The 19,394-nt window shown below is 37.4% G+C and overlaps 1 protein-coding gene across 3 annotated transcripts in view; it reads left to right on the top strand.

The window, feature by feature from the left end:
• The window catches only part of BAZ1A (bromodomain adjacent to zinc finger domain 1A), a 65,475-nt gene that overhangs the window by 35,381 nt on the left and 10,700 nt on the right, over positions 1 to 19,394 (top strand). For all 3 annotated transcript variants that reach the window (XM_015629831.2, XM_033515361.1, XM_033515362.1), the window contains 11 exons: positions 2,113 to 2,251; positions 2,700 to 2,846; positions 5,218 to 5,313; positions 5,442 to 5,666; positions 6,332 to 6,497; positions 6,771 to 6,884; positions 7,525 to 7,649; positions 9,236 to 9,844; positions 12,443 to 12,606; positions 12,789 to 12,943; positions 15,458 to 15,606. In XM_015629831.2, the coding sequence (XP_015485317.1) occupies positions 2,113 to 2,251; positions 2,700 to 2,846; positions 5,218 to 5,313; positions 5,442 to 5,666; positions 6,332 to 6,497; positions 6,771 to 6,884; positions 7,525 to 7,649; positions 9,236 to 9,844; positions 12,443 to 12,606; positions 12,789 to 12,943; positions 15,458 to 15,606 (2,089 nt within the window). The remainder of the gene's footprint in view (positions 1 to 2,112; positions 2,252 to 2,699; positions 2,847 to 5,217; positions 5,314 to 5,441; positions 5,667 to 6,331; positions 6,498 to 6,770; positions 6,885 to 7,524; positions 7,650 to 9,235; positions 9,845 to 12,442; positions 12,607 to 12,788; positions 12,944 to 15,457; positions 15,607 to 19,394) is intronic.

Raw genomic sequence — 19,394 nt, 5'->3', positions numbered from 1 at the left:
TTAAATATACAATATGAGCTCGCTCAGAAGAAATGTGAGATTTGAGTAATGAAAAAACTATATTTTTGGCTGCAAAGTTAGAAAAGACATTGGCTTGTTGTATCCTGTGGCATTCTTCTGATTCAAACTGTACCAATATACTATATATACTATATATATCATGTTTAATGAGCATCTCTCATGATGGTACTGGAAACCTGTAGAAAGTAAACAAGAATTTGCTTCTCAAAGAACTTAGGTTTCACACAAGAGTATGGTGTGGGTGTGTGTAACAGAAGATTTTCTAGTGTTATATATTATTGGGATTGATTTTGGCAAGGGATAGCCAAAGGGAAAAAATTGTCAGAAACACAAGGGTGAAAGCTTGAGATAAACAGAAATATAACAAGTGCAAGGAGGGCAAGTGGAAATAAAGGAGAGTCTTAAATGAATTCAAGTGGAAGCATTGATTGTGAGGAATATGAGAGCTGAACACTTTTGCAAGGAGAGCTGTATGGCCATTGAAGATGGGTGTGAAAACTCTTAGCTATGTAGAAAGGGAAAAAAATGCTGAAGGAAGGGAAAAGGCCATTGCTGAAATGAGAGCAAGCTGTGGAAACAGTGCTGCTCTATTTCTACTGGAAGGAAAAAAGGAGGGGTGGAAAAGCAGTGCCATCACTACAGTGAGACTGCTGTTCTACTCTGCCCACTACTCTGGTGGTGCAGCCTTACCTAGAGTACTGTGTGATTTTTGGGCGCTGCAATATAAGAAAGACATTAAGCTATTAGAGAGTGTCCATAGGAGGGAAAAAAGGATTGTGAAGGGGCTGAAAGGGAAGCTGTATGAAGAGTGGCTGAGCTCCCTTGGTCTGTTCAGCCTGGAGGAGGCTGAGGTGAGACCTCACTGCATTTCCAGCTTCCTTGTGACGGGAAGAGGAGGGGAAGGCCCTGATCTCTGCTCTGTGATGACAGGGACAGGACCCAAGGGAATGGCTGAAGTTGTGTCAGGGGAGGGTTAGGTTGGATGTTAGAAAAAGCTTCTTCACCCAGAGTGTGGTTGGGTACTGGAACAGGCTCCCAAGGGAGGTGGTCACAGCACCACGCCTGATAGAGTTCAAGACGCATTTGGACAATGCTCTTAGGCACAAGGTGTGATTCTTTACATGAATGGTCCTGTGCAGGGCCAGGAGTTGGAATTTAAGGTCTCTGTGGTTCCCTTCCAACTCAAAATAATATTTTATTTTGTGATTTTGTGAATTGACAAGACTATAAATAAAGATGAGTTTAGATGTGAACTTCTTTTGAAAAGATTCACTTCTCAGGAAATTTATGAAAAACCTTGCTGTATTCTTCTGAAGCACAGTGTTTGGCTTTCTTCTTTTTAATACTTGTGAACTACCACATTTACAGAAAAGTGACATCATTCTGGAAATTGTTCAACTATGTGTGCTAAGAAATAGTAAGCAAAGACAAATCTTGAAGAATTACGTGAAGATAGTAATTTCAAAATCAAAAGGTGTTAGACGTTGTCATTTGTGATTTGGAGATGATCTCTTAAGTGATCTTGTTATGTGGTTACATCAGCTCCCTTTATGTCTTCAGCTACTATAAGGGCTTTACAAATGCAAAAAAACCACTACCAGAACACACAGTAGTTAGACATGATGTTGCATATCTTAGTATTAGAAGGGCTTGTTTTACGTGAACGTGTTGGGGGTTTGGTTTGCTTGTCTTTGCAAGCAGTCATAAGTGACTTTTAAGAGTATGTTTATTTTTGCTTGTCCAGATAGTTCAGGAAACTGAAATTCAAAACTCTTGTGAAACAATACAAGTGTAAAAGAAAAATCTTGACAGCCAATGTTCTTAACTTGTAGTGGTATTAACTTCATAGACATGAGTAAACTTCTTTCTCAAAAACTTTGCATTCAAGTCTCATGCTCTTTGGTTTCCAAAGTTAGTAGTATCACCAGTGTTACCGTGATAACTGATCATGTGTCCTGTGGGACTCTTTTTAGTAAAGAGTAGAGAAACTCAAGAAATACATTACTTAGAATAATAGACTCTTTGGTTTTCATCACTTGTGTACTTTGCACAAACCAAATACTGTATTAAGTGGTCCCATTTGGTTTGCAGGAACTTCCCATTCCAATGCCAGTGAAGACAAGACTTCCTCCTGAAATCTTCGGTGATGCTCTGATGGTTTTGGAGTTTTTACATGCTTTTGGGGAACTTTTTGATCTTCAAGATGAATTTCCTGAAGGAGTGACTTTAGGCAAGTTGTGGTTTATGTGGCAAGGTGCCCACTTTGGTGGTTTCCCTTCTACCAAACAACCAAACATCTTCAGTGCACACAAGTACCACTACTAAAGAATTTTTGTGTGGCTTTCATCTGTCAGTGTTAACGCATGCATATCAATCCAGTTTTCAGTTCATGGTCAGATCCAAGGGAATTGTAAAATCAAAAGCAATTTTGGTGTACAAGTTGTTACTCTGCTTATTAAAATATCTACTTTTACTTTTTTATTGCAATTATATAGTAAGAAAACAATGTTTAGTCAGCACTCTTTATGACACCATCACTCTAGGAATATGTGCAATAAATTATGGAAACGTAATTTAATTATCATACCTGAAGGAAAAAAAAATGTTTTCATTCTTCAGTACATATATTTTTTTCCAACTTTGCGGCAAAAGTGACGCTTCTTAAACTTTATTCACAGAGGTTTTAGAGGAAGCTCTTGTAGGAAATGACACTGAAGGCCCACTATGTGAATTGCTGTTTTTCTTCCTGACTGCCATCTTTCAGGCAATGGCCGAAGAGGAGGAGGAAGTGGCCAAAGATCAAATAGCTGATGCTGAGACCAAAGGTCAGATCTTTAATTTTACTGCTGAAAAGCTGAAATTGCATTGATATTAACTTTAAGCTGCATGATTTATGGCATTCCTTTGTTTAACCTTGTCTTATTATGCATGGATATTGTATGTAAATGGACTTTTTTTTTTCTCTTTTATCTGAAATTTAAGCCTTAAACTGGGCATGGACCGCAGGGTCTGGGGAGAGGAAATAGAGAAAAAAGGAAGCACATTGTTATTATGATTGTATCCAGCAAAGCATAATAAGCTTTTAACAGCATTGCTTGTGTTTTAGAGGTGCAGGAAGCATCTTTACCTTTGTCCTCTTCCTCCAGCACTGTTACATGTTTCTCCTGAGGGTCAGGAAACAAGTCATTTTCCTAAGTCTTCTCAAAGATGCCGTATTTACAAAAAAATCTGTACCTAACTGGATTAAAAGTTAAAACTCTCTAGCACAACTGTATTGGAGAATTGAATATTCATTGTCCTTCGAGACTTGAAGTAATGCATCCACAGCTCCTGGATACTACCATGTGTATTCTTTCAGTAAAGACCCTCACAGTCACTCTGACTTTGGTCTTTGCTCTAAAGCTGATGTTGCTCCTATTTTCAGAGGCATTCAGTGCATACTAACCACTGATCAGAAGGAAGTGCAGGTTTTGTTACAAGTTTGTGGTCCTGTGTTTATGGACTGCCAAATTTGCTGACTAAAAGAGAACCTTTGACCCATCCTAACTAGCCTTTATTTCATTAGAGGTATGTACATAAGAGCACTCCCTGTTTGAGGTCAGGTGAACTCTGTGGTGCCCCTGCAAGCCAGATGTGTGAGTTACATGAAGGTTCCTTTAATTCTTCCCTTGAAGATTGTTTATTTTCATGCTTAAGATTTATGTCCAGTCTATAAATTATCTTTATATAAAGCATGGGAACTGTCTTCAATAACAGAGGCTGCTCTTGTTAATTGAATAAAGTTACAGATTTGAAACAGTGTTAATAAATTTAGACTGTATTTTAATTACTGTTGAATTCAGCAATTGAACTGTATTTGTTAACTACTGAGAGTATTGCCTTGGCAATACAAGCAAGAATTCCATTATCAGGTAATCAGTAGAATAGTTGATTAGATTCTAAATTATTCATATGGCTGATCAGAAAAAACATAATGTAACTTTCATATTTTAATTTGGCATCATGGGGCTGACAATTGCAAAAGTCTGCCATTTTGTTCCTAGTTTAGCAGAGCTGTGGGTAAGGCCCTTCATTTATTATGTTTTACTTGCCTCAGAACTTTCATTTCTTGTCACTCTTGTTCAGACATCTTCTTTTCCGTAAAAGAGTTACATAGTCTTGGCTTTGTAATTCTGGCTAACCAAACTAGCAGTAGTCAGCATGTTTGCTCAGTTAAATTCTGTACAGGCAGCATTTCTGCAACAGGGAACACCACGGATGTGCAGTTTTGGGGTCAACAGTACTTTCTCAAAGTGTGTTGCATAGTTAAAGTGATAGGGGAGGTGCAGAGATTAATTTTGCAGTGTCTGGGTAACAGTCTTCAAACAGCATTAATCACTGTAGAGGGCTATGGTGGATTTGAGTTTTATGTATAGTTTGTATATGTGGTTTTATTTTGACTTGGTGACCTTAGCTGCTTAATTATTTGGATTTGAATAAAGTGAAGTTGTTGAAACAGCATACAGTGCTGAAAATACTCTGTTAACCCTCTGGAGAAATACCTGTAAATGCTGAGGAAACCTTTGCTTAAGAACCAGGAGTTTGCTGTTTCTCCCTTTCACTTCCCTGCTTTCCTGGTCAGTTTGCTTGATCAATGCTTGATTTGGTGAAGTATGATTTATTTGTAATGTCTTAGTAATTGTGTTTGTACAGAACAGGCTGTATCCGAGTTACAGATGGAAAGTATAAAGTGAATGGTGATAGCCAGTATCAAAATACATGATTGGTTTGAGTTATGCTTGCTAAAAACAAAATTATGATGAGAAAAACAGTTCATTAGAGGAAAGGAAATACAGGCATTCTTGCATTGCTACTCGTCTGCGCTTTCAAGCGTGTTCTGGGTTTGTTCTTGCTGCCTTTTCTGTTGCCATTGTGCATGTTTTGTGTGTTGCAGTTGCTTTAACAGCTTATATGGTGTTCTCACTATATATAGCATGCGGTGCATGTACTTAGCTTTTAGTTGGATTTTTAAAGTTGCTTTTAAAGATCTGTAAATATTTTTTTGGATGTTGAACTGAGTTTTGAATACATTGATGCATTTGTAAATGTCATCCCTCTTTTTGCTTTGTCTGCAACTCTAAAAACACAGCTTCCTCTCCTCCCCTCCACAGTACAAGTTTTAATTTGCGCTAGAATAAAGTGTTTATTTCCTTAAAGATTTAACAGAGGCTTTGGATGAAGATGCAGACCCCACAAAATCTGCTCTGTCTGCAGTTGCAACTTTGGCAGCTGCTTGGCCCCAGTTACATCAGGGTATGTGTGGGTTTCACTTCTTGTTTTGTTACTGTTATTATTTTACTCTGTATTTTAAAGAACTATTTTTATATTTATGTACATTTAAATGTCTATATAAAATAACTGTTCATTCTTCTCAACTGTAGGCTGCAATTTGAAAAACTTGGATCTTGATAGCTGCACTCTTTCTGAGATTCTCAGACTTCACATTCTAGCATCAGGTGCTGATATAACATCAGCCAATGCAAAATACCGTTACCAGAAACGAGGAGGGTTTGATACTACTGATGATGCTTGCATGGAGCTGAGATTAAGTAATCCTGGTCTCTTGAAGAAACTTTCAAGTACCTCAGTATATGATTTGTTGCCAGGTAATAAAGGGCAATACATGTTAGAGATTATTAGATTGCTGAATAAATGATCAATTTTGCAACTGCTTCGGGCTAATAATGGTCAGAATTTACTGTATCATAGAATAATTGAGTTTGGAAAGGATCTCTGGGGGTTATACGTAGACCAACACTCACCCCTATGCTTCAGTCCCCACAAACACATCCCACCACATCGGAGATGGCAGAGCTAGGCAGTCTTGTTACTTCTGAGTAGCTTTTCTTCCATTTAATTTTAAAAATGTTAGTGTTACTTGCGTAAGGGGATCTCTCTGGAAGAAGCCAGTGGGCTGTTTGAGTCAACCCCTGTTTTTTCCCCCCCTATTTGTATTTGGGTCTTTTGTTCATTATTTGGAAACAGAGAAAAATTTCTATCTATTGTTCCCTTATCTCTATTTTGAAGATAATGCTGCATTTTACTACTTCTTCTGGTGGTAAAAGTTAATAAATGAAAAATAAAGGCTTATGTCTCTGAGCAAAGCAGATATGCTTTGAGGAAATGTTTCTATGAGTGCACCTAGTGCACTACAAATGTTTGTTCACTTGCTCTTAAGTGAGAACAAATCTCCAGACTCCAAATTGGAGTTTGTAAGGGTCTTATTATAAATTGCATAGTGAAATATAAACATTGGCTCAAATTTTATTAGGAGAAAAGATGAAGATCCTTCATGCTCTCTGTGGGAAACTTCTGACTCTGGTCTCCACTCGAGATTTCATTGAGGACTCTGTTGATGTGCTGCGACAAGCAAAACAGGAGTTTCGGGAATTAAAGGCAGAGCAGCATCGCAAAGAACGAGAGGCAGCAGCAGCAAGGTAGAACTAGGATATGGAAAATTAAATTTTGGTGCTACAAATGAGGCTAATCCCTTGATTGCAGAAGGCGTATGAGAAACAGTAGTAATGTTTCTGTTCTATGCTGGTTTCCTGGGACAGTAGACAGGAGTGAAACTTTGTTGTGCAAAATGTTGTGTTTTCCCATATTGATGCTATTTCTGGATGATGTTTTAGTATAAAAGAAAAAAGATGTGGACAAGACCAGACAGTAGATTAATTGCAACTTTTTTTCTACATCCTTCTTACTATTAGGATACGTAAGAAAAGAGAAGAAAGATTAAAAGAACAAGAGTTAAAAATGAAAGAGAAACAAGAGAAGCTGAAGGAGGAGGAGCAAAGAATTCCTGCTGTAGAAATATCTGTTGGGTATGATACATAATATTACTGTGATGTATATCATATAGTACTTTTAAGCTTTGTGGCCAGACCTCACATGTGTAGTTTCATTGACTCATATACAAAGGTATATTCTAAGTATATTGTCCTTAATGTTGATTTTATATTTCTTCATAGTGGTGTAGAATTGGTAAAAAAGTTACCTTGTAAAACTGCCTGTGTTTCTACAGGTTATTAATTATATTTGCTAGATGAAGCAAAAATATGTAACAGGCATTTTACAGAATGGTATATAAATTTTGAAAGGAAACTTTTCGTAGACATGAAAAAAATTTACAGCAATAGGACTACACTAAGATGTCTCCAAAAGCAATCTGATTATAATAATAATAATACTCTTCAAATGAAAGTGTGGGTGCCAAAGAGCAAGTTTTAGTCTTTAATATAGAATTTCACATTTACAGTTCAGTGTGTTTCTTTTGGGCTTTAATATAGTCTGTAATTTACACTTTATTTTTTAAGAGCATTATGGGTATTTTACTAGTAAAGTACTTGGGAGATAAAAATACTCTTAGTGTCAAAGATGTCATGTTTTACTGTGTATTTTTTATCATTCATATCATTGCACGATTGGTTAGTTAGTCACCTTTTGTTTATATTGCTGTGTCAGGGAGGAGGAACGGGAAGACCTCGATACTAGTACAGAGAGCAAAGAGATGGAACGTAAAGAGCAAGACATGGACACAGCCACAGAGGATGAAGAAGAGCCGGGACCAAACAAAAAACGACGGAGAGGTAATGCTATAATGAATTTGTTTGTGAACCTGTGCACCTGCGTGCATGCACCTTGCGTGCTCTTGTGTTTCATAGTAAAAGTATCAGTCTTTGCTGTAATTTTCTTTTGAGGAAAAAAAACCCCACGCTTGAACATGATCGTAATGGGCTGTTAAGTACATTGAGCCAGCCTGGTGTAGTTCTTACGGTCAGCTGTATGTTCTTTGACACTTCTGTTTCTTCTTGTCTTCCATATGTGCTGTGTGGATTCCTCTTTTGTCTAAAAAATGTTATGGTGTTACCTAAAAACCCTTTACAAGTACTTGCCCTCGTACAGAGAATTGTAGGAGTTTCCTCTAATAGGGGAGAGGGTGTGGGTTTGAGATTTTTTCTGCAAAATCAACTGGTATTTCAAAAGAAAATGTTAGATCAGGCATTTGGGTGTAGTTTACTTTTGTTAATCAAGCAGCACGCCTCCAATGCAAGAATAAACCAGACATACCTAGATTTAATTTCCTCAGCAGTGTGCTAGTAGGAACTGTAGCGTAGTAAATGGTACAGCCTGGTGTTCCTAACTAAACATAGATGTCACCACAGGAGGATGAATTGTTGATGGCTTTGCACTGCTAGCTCATCTGTGTCTTTCGGCTGGGAAGGCTTTGTGCTGGTATCTGCGCCAGTGAGTCCTGGATGATTGTGGACTTAAGTGGCAAACTTGTACAGTTCCTAATGCTACCTGGGGTGGAAATTCTGAGTCATTCAGTAATACAGATTTACCTGTTAGTACAGCTTTGTCATGGCAGAGCAATGAGATACTAAACAGATTTTCAGGTTTCTCAAATACCCATGTTTTGAGGCATCGTGACTGAATGACAAACAAGTGTTATTATTTCATTCCTACAACTAGGGAACTGAAGGTTACACTGGAAACATATAGAACTTGAGTGCTGACTTTCAGGTTGCATGCATCAGTTATGAGACATACTGTTCTAGATGACCACCAGGACTTAATACTTCAGTAAATTAAAGATGTGAACTGAAATGTTTTCAGCTGGTACAAACTGAGGGGGGGAAATGATAGTAAATACATTTAAAAATTAAAGTGATCAAGTAAGATATCTGAGTATACCATAAAAGCTGCTATGTAGGGATTCTGGTCTTTCTTTGGGACCTTTAGGGGTTTAAGATGATCATTTTGAGTATGATAAATAAAATCCGAATCATAGTTTGTATTCAGTAGTGAAACTTCTAGAATTTTACTTTATCCTTATAAGATGTTTCTGTAATAAATTTTTGCGTCCTTAAAATTTTGGTTCTTTTTGTATGATATTGAAGAAGATAGTGTCTGCCAGTAAACGAGATTTAGTCTAGTTTCTGCAAAGTGAAGGTGTATTTAAAATGGCTGCCCATTCTTCAAGGGAATGGGGGTTAATTGCTTGAGTTTTTCTTTAATAAAACTAGCATTGTCTCGTGGCTGAGTTGATGGTCTTTTGACAGTGTAAGTTTGGATAACCAGAAAGGGACAGAACTAAAAACCTGCCCTATACTTGAGTTTTTGGTTAAAAGAAATTGTAAATTAATTGCTATCGTACTTCTTTTAACTTTAGGAAGGAGAGGGCAAAATGGGTATAAAGAATTTACAAGACAAGAAGAGACCACTTGTGAAAAGAGTGAACCTCTTACTGCTGAAGATGAAGAAGCTTTAAAACAGGAACAGCAAAAGAAGGAGAAGGAACTGTTAGAAAAGATTCAGAATGCAACAGCCTGCACAAATATCACCCCACTGGGTCGTGACCGTCTCTACCGACGCTACTGGATTTTCCCTTCTGTTCCTGGATTGTTTGTAGAGGAGGACTATTCGGGTCTCACAGAAGACATGTTGTTGCCTCGAACCTCTTCCTTTCAGAATAGTGGACAGTCTTGCACAAATGAACCTCAGGTATTCAGTAAAACTGGAGAGTCTTTGAAATCCTCTGAATCTACCTCCAATATTGACCAAGATTCCCACACCAGTGTTGTCGTAGAGGTGCCAAGGCCAGTATACAAACCAAACCGTTGGTGCTTTTACAGTTCTCGGGAACAACTGGACCAACTCCTAGAGGCTCTCAATTCCCGAGGACATAGGGAGAGTGCCTTAAAAGAAACTCTTTTACAAGAGAAAAGTAGAATATATGAACAACTAAGCAGTTTTCCTGTGGAGAAATTCCATATTCCAGGTAAATGAAAGGTTCTTGGTCTTAATTTGCTTCTACAGATAAAGCTTCTTTATAGTATTATAGAAACCTCTAGTTCCAATTTAACTGTAATTTCTAAGATATAAGAATTATTCTTAAGCTTTTTTTCACTCGATGGAAAACATATTTGGTTTTTTTCCCTTCCTTTTTTTTTTTCCCTTCCTGCTTGACAGACCTTTGTGGTATTTTGTAGTGTTTCATGCTAAAAAAAGGCAATAATTTTTCCATGATCTTCTTGCTTAGTAAACCAGGATTGGCTTTTAAACAGACAACTTTAGGAAGTAATTTTAGCTTTGGAAAAAGATTAACTGGAGAATAAAATTAATACGTGCTAAAAAGCTGTGTAGCTGTATTGGTTGTTACATGGATTAACATCAGTGCAGTGGCATTTTGTGATATTACTCTTTTCTGGGATTTTTTTCCCTTTACTTCCTGTGGCAGACACTCAGTACAGAAGAGAACAGCAGGATAGCAGATGTTTTATGGGTTTTTAAACATAGGAGTATACTGAAAACTATCCTAGACCTAGGATTTAGAGGTTTTTCCTTTTTCTCCTAGCCAAGTATTTTGCCATTGATTGGCAAGGCATTGTCTCCAATCACTGATAAAATTCTGCTCATACAGGCTTACAGCTGGCTTGCTTATAGCCTGTTGGTTGGTAAACAATGTTACCAAAGTGAGGCTCCCTAGGGTAAGACTCAAGAAGTTGCATGTTGTTTTTAATTACAGCACATTACCTTGAGGTTTTGAGGTTATCTGTGGTGGGGCAAGGGAGAATTATCCACAGCAGACACAAATTCTGTTTTCCTAGCATGTGTATGCTAGGACATGCAGTGAGCACACCGGATACTGCTAAATTAATAACTGATCTACCATTTATTTTGGTGGAAGCTAGCACAGGGCAGAGGTTTGGCATAGTAATTAAGCTTTATTTGGAGGCCTTTTTTCTATATTGGGATTTTTTTTTTTTGGTGAGAAAATCTCCATCATCTTCTGTTATGTTTGAGTTTGTATGGTTCCTTATTTTCTTCATTGCTGCACCTTTATCTGTATTTTGTGTGTTGCTTTCTGCTCTGAAGCAACTTGATGTCCACAGTCATAGATTTTTCTTCTCTTTCATTGTTAGAACTGAAGAATAACATTGATTTTAATTAAAAAAAATAAAAAAGAGGCAGCTTTGAGCTTCATTTTAATAGAGATCAAGAAAATTCAAATGTAGTGGTCCAATACCAGTGGTGCCACACCACTGTGTGGTAAGCAATGATAAATAGCCGTATGTAGACACACTTGGTTGGCAGCTTTTCTGCTGTGGACTCCAGATGCTGCCCTATTGCCTTCACTCAAATGATTTGCAGGACAAGAGGGATTCTCCTGCACTGTAGGCTGTGCTTCTTCCTTTTCCAGTTCCTGCTCAAAAAAGCATGGAAATAAAAGTGATTTGTGCTATTACTTGATTTTATTCCAGCATCTGCTAGTGTTTCCTTGTCAATTATTTGAAAAGCAGTGGCTGCTTTTCTGGTTCTGCTCAAGAAAAATACTGCATTTCTTCTTGGCTTTTAAACTTAAAAAGGACGTTTCCCACGTCCAGGCATTAGAGTTGCTAGTCTACATTTTGAGATTATTTGCATGATTACTTTCAGTTACAGGGAATTGTTTCAGCAATTGAGAGCATCTTAGAAATTCATCCTGCGCTTTTTTAGCAACAGCTTTATTTATTGAATTTATTAAATACCCCTTAAATTGTTGCATGTAGCTTCTTATCACTGCACTCAAAGGTTTTAAGGTAAATCCTGTGAACAAAAATGTTCATCACCTATGCAGACTTGCAAGCACTAATTTAGGATTTGGGCAGACTTTCAGCTCTTTCCTGTGGGTTTTGAGTTTTTGCATGAACTTTGAGTTCTCTTGGGAGTAAGTTTTTACTTGATGGCCCATCATCATCAGCTCTCACCTTGTTTTCATAAATTATCATGTTGTCTTTCTCCTTTTTTCCCTGCCTTTAATTAGAGGACGCAGTCAGTCTTGTCTGTGCCTGTATCATATCTTTTTGTTTCGTTTTAAGGTTAGGTTTTTAAAAGAGATTTTATCTTGCTGTGTTCTGTTAGGTTTTATGATTTTCATTTTTACATGATTATTTTAAGTGTTTCTATGATAAAGATACATGCGGTAAAGACAGTTGAAGAGTTCTCTTGTGAAGTAAGAGCAATCAAGTAATAGAAATGTGACTTTATTCTCTCTTTTTTTCTTCCTTGCACTTAGAGCAAGGTTGGTGTTACTTATTTACTACTTCTGAAGGAATTTTAAGACAAAAAAAACTTTTTACATTAGCATGGGTTTCTTTTATGTGTTGTTCTGAGTGCATGCCAGTCATCTGTTGGCCATCTATTGGTCATCATTACCCTGCTTGGTTGAATCAGATACCTTAGTTGGCACAGATACTGGTGTTGGCACCTAGCTACAGGAAGGGAATTTTGAGCCCATGTATTCAGCTTGTTCTGTCTTGTACTATTGTTCTCTCTGCTAACAGCTTCTTTAAAGAAACAAGATCTGCTAACACCAAATTACTTGCTGTTCTTGCAGAAAAACCTCAGATTGACGTCAGACCTCCTATAGGACGGGGAAGGATGCAGAATGTCCATGATGGATCTCACCTCTCTGCAGAGAAGCAGCTTGAACTGCGACTTAGGGACTTTCTTTTGGACATTGAAGACAGGATCTACCAAGGAACATTGGGGGCTATTAAGGTATTTGTAAATGGTAGAATGTAGGAACATAGTGGTGCCATCAAGTCTGTAACTTAAATGAGAACTCTTGCATGCAGTGGTTTTACTAAAAGCATAATTAAATTAAATGTATGCAGTAATGGGTACAAAAAGTTTGTGTCCTTTGATTCTTTAGAAACCTCAAATTCATATGCTTGCTTCAGGTTACAGACAGACAGGCTTGGAGAGCAGCCTTAGAACATGGGCGGTATGAGTTTCTGAATGATGAAAACAAAGAAAATGGTATTATTAAAACTGTGAATGAAGAATCTGAAGAAATGGAAACTGATGATCAAGATAAGTTTATTGTGAAAGACAGGTAAGAGTTGTAGTTTGAATAATGGTTCTTCTCTCTGAGCTTTATAGCACTGCTCTGGTTTTCTTCATCTGGGGGCTTTTTGACCTTCAAATTGTTTTTACCCTCAAATTCTTTCATACAGTGATTTTTAAGACTGTAAATCTTAAAATGCAAGATTTTATTTTGGTTTATAGTCTCAAATGATGATGTTCTATTACCATATAAAACTAAGGCACCAATTTTTACATCTTTCAGTATTCAGATATTACACTGCTCAAAGTAAACATTAATTATCAAAGAAGGAACATGTGGATTCATTTTGAAGTAATTTTAAATACAGGGAAAAATTAAACTGGCAATTGATGTTTTGTTTTCCAGAAGAACCTTCCCCCTCAAAAAAAACCCCAAACCAAAAAACCTCACACAAGCAAAAAGAACCTCCAACAAGACACAAAACCAAAAACCAACAAACAAAACAACAAAACCAAAACACTTTGATTTCTGAAGAGTAGGAGGGAAAACTGGTAATAGTAACAAATCTCTGGTTGAACTGGCCAGTGTGTACCTTGTGAGTCATAGTAAGAGCCACCAGAGCAATAGGCCATACTCTGGATTAATTTTAAGCATAGCAGCAAAATGGAGATGTGATCTTACAACTTTAGGATAATACTTCTGTGGAGCAAGCTGCAGCATAGTAAAAGGAAGGAAACCTCAAATCATACAGTGTTGTAGCTGTAAAGTGTTTTGTGGTGTTTTGCTTGGTTTTTAAACATTTGAGACAGATGTGGCTCTCTGATAGCAGTTCTTGTTGTAAATCAAACTTCGGAAATCACAGAAATGGTGAAGATTTCCAAATTCTCAGAAGTTGCATACTTCTCAGAAATAAAGGTCTACATTAATATAGTTAATGTATATGAAATTGTATGTCTTGATAGGGTGTGAATATTGAAATACTTCAGGAAAAAAAATTCATTTGAGACAATCATTGTACTAACATACAGTTTGCCTTATGTATTTTGTGATGCTTTCTCCTGTTAGACTTGTATAAAAGCTGTATTTCTGAGTGGACTTACGAATGCTGTGTTGGATGTTAGGAATTTAAAGTTCTTCAAGTTTTTTTCTCATTTTATTTCAGTTCTCATTCATCAGTGTGAATTAGAATTTTCCTGTAAGACTGTCGTTTGAATCAGAGTTCTCTAGTTGCATGCAAAATGGATGGGGTCATCCTTTATATTAATCACACAATTTACAGCCATTTGGTTCTTGAAAGCCACAATATAGAAGTATTCCACTGTTTAAACTAAGAGGCTGAAATTTATCTTTCCACTTAACATTGGGTACTTGTTCCATTGCCAACTCTCAATTCAACTGCAGAACTTTGTAGCTTAATTTTTTTTCCATTCGATACTGACTCCATCAGAGTTTCTGAATAAAGTCTACTCTAATAAAGTCTTGCATATTAAATCAGACTATGGGATTCTGAAATCATGTGATAGATTGCTTTTGATGTGGGGCTTTTTATCCACCTCAGAGCAAGTGACATCTCATTAAGACCTTGGAGTTTGACTAGTGAAATGTAAATAACTATGCAGCTTTCTTTCTGTTTGCTTTCAGGCTCTCAAAATGTGTGTGACTGCAAAATACAATGAATAGCTTTTAAGTGGGGAAAAAAGAACAGGGACAACCAAAAGCATTGCTTATTCACAAGAATAAAGCAGAATCCAGACAGTCTTAATTAGATAATTTTTTATAAACCCCAAATAGAAATGGAATTTTATTTTCAGTAGTGTGAGCTTCTGTCCTACCCATTACTTAATGCTTGTGGTTCAGAAAGATTAACTACATTTTGAACTTATTACTTAGTCTTTTGGCCCTGTTTCATTGGAAAACTACCTCTTCGGTGGTTTGTTTGTTTGTGGGGTTTGTTTGGTCAGTATCAGGAGTTTTCTTTAGTTGTTTTTTTTATTGTTCTGGAGGCTTTTTAACCACCCTTACATAAAAAGTTAGTATTTTATAAAGTTCCTCCAAGAATGAGAACGTACAAGTTAACAAGTCTTGAATTACATTTAAAAATCACTTTATTTCTTTATTTTCTGTTCAAAAATCTTTTGAATTGTAGGGATTTGTGTAGTTGAACTTCTGCAGGTGGATGTGTTCTAAAAGGCTACACTTAACTGCTGGAAGTGTTTTCACTGAAGAATTATTGGGACTATATTCTTCACAAAAATCTGTCATAAACTAGGTGATGGGTGTCACATCAAGTTTTCTGGAAGTCTTAATAGTTTTGAAATTTCTCATCCGCATTTCTTGCAATTTATATAACTGCTCCCTAAAGATGATTTATGTAGATTACCTAGGCTAGCTGAGCAAACATAAGAAGTAGGATAGTTAATCCACACCTGTAGTATCCATTCATGTCCGTAATCCCTGCATGTACATCAAGTTAAAATAAGAAGCTTCTGTAGATACATCTGCAAGTATTGCTGGTGTTAAGTTCAGAGACTTCAAAGATAATTTTATACATTTCTCTTCTAGACTCGTTGGGTTAAAAACAGAAGCTCCAAGTGCTGCATCAACAAGCACAAGTACTCCTCAGCCCATCAGTAATGTGGTCCACTACTTGGCATCTGCACTGCTTCAAATAGAACAAGGAATTGAGCGCAGGTTTCTCAAATCACCCCTTGGTAAGTCTCAGAATTTAAAGTATATCTCTAGTTTTGCATAAGATTTTGTAACTAACAAACCAAACACATCACCCCAACATTGCAATAAGACCCTGACCCCAAGCCCACTTGTTTGTTTCGTAAGACTGAATGCTTTAGAAGGACATCTTGGGGAAAAGAACAAAAAGTTAACATATCCATATATATATGTGTGTGTGTGTGTGCAAATATATATACATATATATATATACATATGTGAGTGTGTGTATATATATACACACACACACTCACATATTATATATAATGTATGTATATGTGTGTATATATGTGTGTGTAAATATATATATTTACACATATACACGCATGTACATATATATATATAAAATGTATTTAATTAACAAGCAAATTTTATGCTTAAGTACATGCTTATTTAACATTAGATTATTTCAGTGACCATGTTTATGTGGTGCTACAGTTATGCATTGGGAGACAAATTGTACCCTTGGGCAGAAATGATCAAGCTTTCTGGGGGAATACTATAATTCAGAATTACTGTTGAGGCCAGTATGTCATGCAGTTCTAGGTTGTAAAATGTTTGCTTCTTTTTATACTGTTTCAGTGAAAGCAATATAGGACTAGTTCACCTTGTTCAGCAATAATAGAATACTTAGGGTAAAATATAGGAAAGACTTACACTGCAAACATTAAGATTCTCAGGTTTTGCATTTGTGCTATAAAACTTGGAAATAAAAGGTTGCAAGAAAAATCTAAACCAAAGCAGATTATAGCTTGACTTTGACACATATTCCTTACTTGGCTTCCTCTAATGAGGCTCCAGAGGTGAGAGACAGGATCCAAAGTGCATAAAGTCATTTTGTTTTCCCGTGATCCCTCAGGTCTGGTTTCCTTTGGATCTTTTTGCAGTTTGGAAGTGGACTTTTACCATTGAGAAATGTGTAAACGTGGTTCCTCCTTTCCGAGGTGGCTGTCTTGGTCAGGCTTCCTGTCTGGATGGCACACTGGGGATGAGCTGTGCCATGTGCTTGGTGGGCTGCTTTACATCTCACCCCTGGTTTGCCACTGCAGTGCATTTCAGGGTCCTCCAGAGCAGCAGCTGCTACACACCCTGGTAGACTGATACTCTCCTCTGATAATCACTGTGTGTAAAATCCTTCTGCTCTGGCAGACTCTGCTGTAGTAGCTGAAAATGAAAATGCATGTTTTGGTGTGTTAACACAAGATATTAATGCCCTGTGGTGCAGTTGATCTGAAGTTGTTTCTGCATCTTGGCTGCTCCTGCATGGAGCCTGCTGTGTGGGTATTAGTTAACACTGAAGATGGGTCTGAGCTAGATTTGTGCCAGAGACTGACACGTGGGCATGGGTTCCCTTCCACAAGCTTTTGATATCTGTGCGATGACCTCTAGAAGATGGAAGTGCAGCAAATGATTGAGATGAAAGGGGAGAGCACAGGAATAGTTGAAACCGCAGCTGTTTAAAAAAGCTTTACTTGGCTGGGTGTTCGGTCAACTCAAATATGTCTGCACTTTCCAAGCCAGGCATGATACAGCTTATTTCCTGCTATATGACTAGATTGCAACCTGTGCAGCAGTTAATTGACAGTACCTCTAGCATTTGTCGTACTTTTCATATACTTTTCCATATACTTTTACAAGTTGTAGATACATTGTGCATTATATGCCTCTTATTTCCATGCGGAGTCTGAGAATATTTTGCTGACAGTTGTAAGTTTACTATTCCCCTAAGGGGAAAAACATGGTTATTAGCAGGCTATGGCCATTGATTGTGCATCCTGAATTAGAGGAAGAAGACTAAAAGAAGAAAAAGGCCCCAGAGGTGTTGGAGAGAAAGTTATTTAGCAGTCCTCTGTCTCCTTTTTGGTGGTTTCAACTCTGCCATCATCTTCTGTTGGTTCATGTTTTTACCTTTCCTTTGGAATGATGGCGGATTGGTTTTTTCTTAACTTGGAAATCCTGTTCTCTTAGGTGTTTTATACTGAGTGACAAAGGGAGCATATAAGGAAAACAAATGCTGTGTTTTGCATGTCTTAAATCTCTGATGTTTGTTTACTGTAATGTGCCCATGCATCTCTTCTGCTGTGAAAAGTGCTGCTGCTCTACGATTACAGTAATGTATAGAATAACCTACATCACTGAGGAGCAGGAGGGATCCCAGGTGTCCTCTGCTCTGGCTTACTGCCCTAACCATTAAGCAACAGTGTCAGGTTCCCTCTTGCTTTTTGGTGCCAAATGTCTCATGTTTTCAGTTACATAATGGGCCGCTTTTAGCAGGAGGGGAATCTGAATGAAGGCAAGATTGCATATGTATTACAGACATAGAAAAGTTCTCTACTTAGCTTGACAAGGAGGTGTTTGTAGTGCTACTAAACCTTTTCATGAAAAGTAGACACTTGTTCTTCAGGACTGCTGTGTGCTTAAAGCTGTGATGCATTTTTTCTCCGACCCCTCTAGAGTGTGACCAGCAGTATTCTGATGATAGAAATTAGCTCTAAGTTTGTAACCACTGAGGTTTAGTTTGAGGGGTTTTTTGTTTTATTTGACTGTTCTTAGATAGATTACTATATCTCTGTGCTCATTTTTTTTTTCTAACAGGAGGGGTGATTTTTAATAGTTGTTCCAGTAATGTAAGGGAACCCCCCCTAGACAAAATGCCTTGCATAACTGTTTCTCGTGTTAAATCTGATAATTCCAACTATTTTGGCTGATTGAATTACCACTGAAGTAAAATATTGGAAGTGAAGCAAGTGCTAGGAGTTCTGTTTTGGTAGCAGTACAGGGGAGCGCTTGTGGTAAAAAGAGTGCCCCTGCATTTCTGCTTTAAGCCACACTGAAAATGCTCTGTCCTTGTCATTATTTCAGTTCTTGCTTTCGCTGCAAAGTTTCTTTGCTTTCTCTATCCCTCCTTTTCCTCTGCTCTGTTCCTGTTAGGCAGTGGAGCCATACTTAACAATTTTTAGTTTTTATTTGTGGCTGCTAGTCCTAAAGCCAGCACGCTGAAATTCCCTGCAGTCACTGGCAGGTTTATGCTGGTGGCCTCCAGGGTGCAGAGCAGACAAAGGGACCCAGCACAGCAGTAAAAGCACCAGCTGCTCCTCTCAGCTCCGTTTTTGTTTGAGGCTCCATCAGGCTGCCAAGAGCCTTGCTGGTGATTCTGATAGGTTTAGAGTTGAGGTGCATACCAAATGTTCAAGTGGAAGAGCAAGAAAAGACTGACAGAGAAGATAGTGATGTGAAAGGAGATCTGGAAACCCCAGAAAGGGCCCCTTCAGCCTTACAGAGCTGCTAGATGCCCACTAATCTTCTGTTGTCTGATTAAATGTAACATGATTTAAATTGCATGTATTTCTTAATTATGAACTTTTTGCAATCCTTTCATTAAATACTACTATGAAAATTTGGTTTTTCTTCCTTCAGTGCAGCCCAAGGTAATGTTATAGGAGACTCACAGAAAGGAGGGGGTGCAGTTGCAGTACATTGTTTTCCTGCAAAAATTTCAGAGTTAAGATGTAAAAAAGCCTTTTTCTTTATTAAATAGTTGTTTGAAGGAAACTCTGAAGTGCTGCTTCTCAGAAGAAAAATTATTTGAAAAGGAAGAAATACAAGCAGTTTTTGTTATGAATTTTGCTTCTTTTTTGATATAAATTTACTTTTCCTTACATTTAAAAATATTTTGCAGTGCAGTAATGGCTCTCGTCATTCCTTTTACAGAAATATGAAAGTTGAGGTATAAAATGATGAAGTGATTTGGTTGCCCTGGAGTTCAGTGAGG

This window comes from Parus major, chromosome 5 (genome assembly GCF_001522545.3).
Source record: "Parus major isolate Abel chromosome 5, Parus_major1.1, whole genome shotgun sequence".
Lineage (NCBI taxonomy): Eukaryota > Metazoa > Chordata > Aves > Passeriformes > Paridae > Parus > Parus major.
Note: the sequence above shows the minus strand (reverse complement) of the source record. Positions and strands in the feature narration are given on the sequence as shown.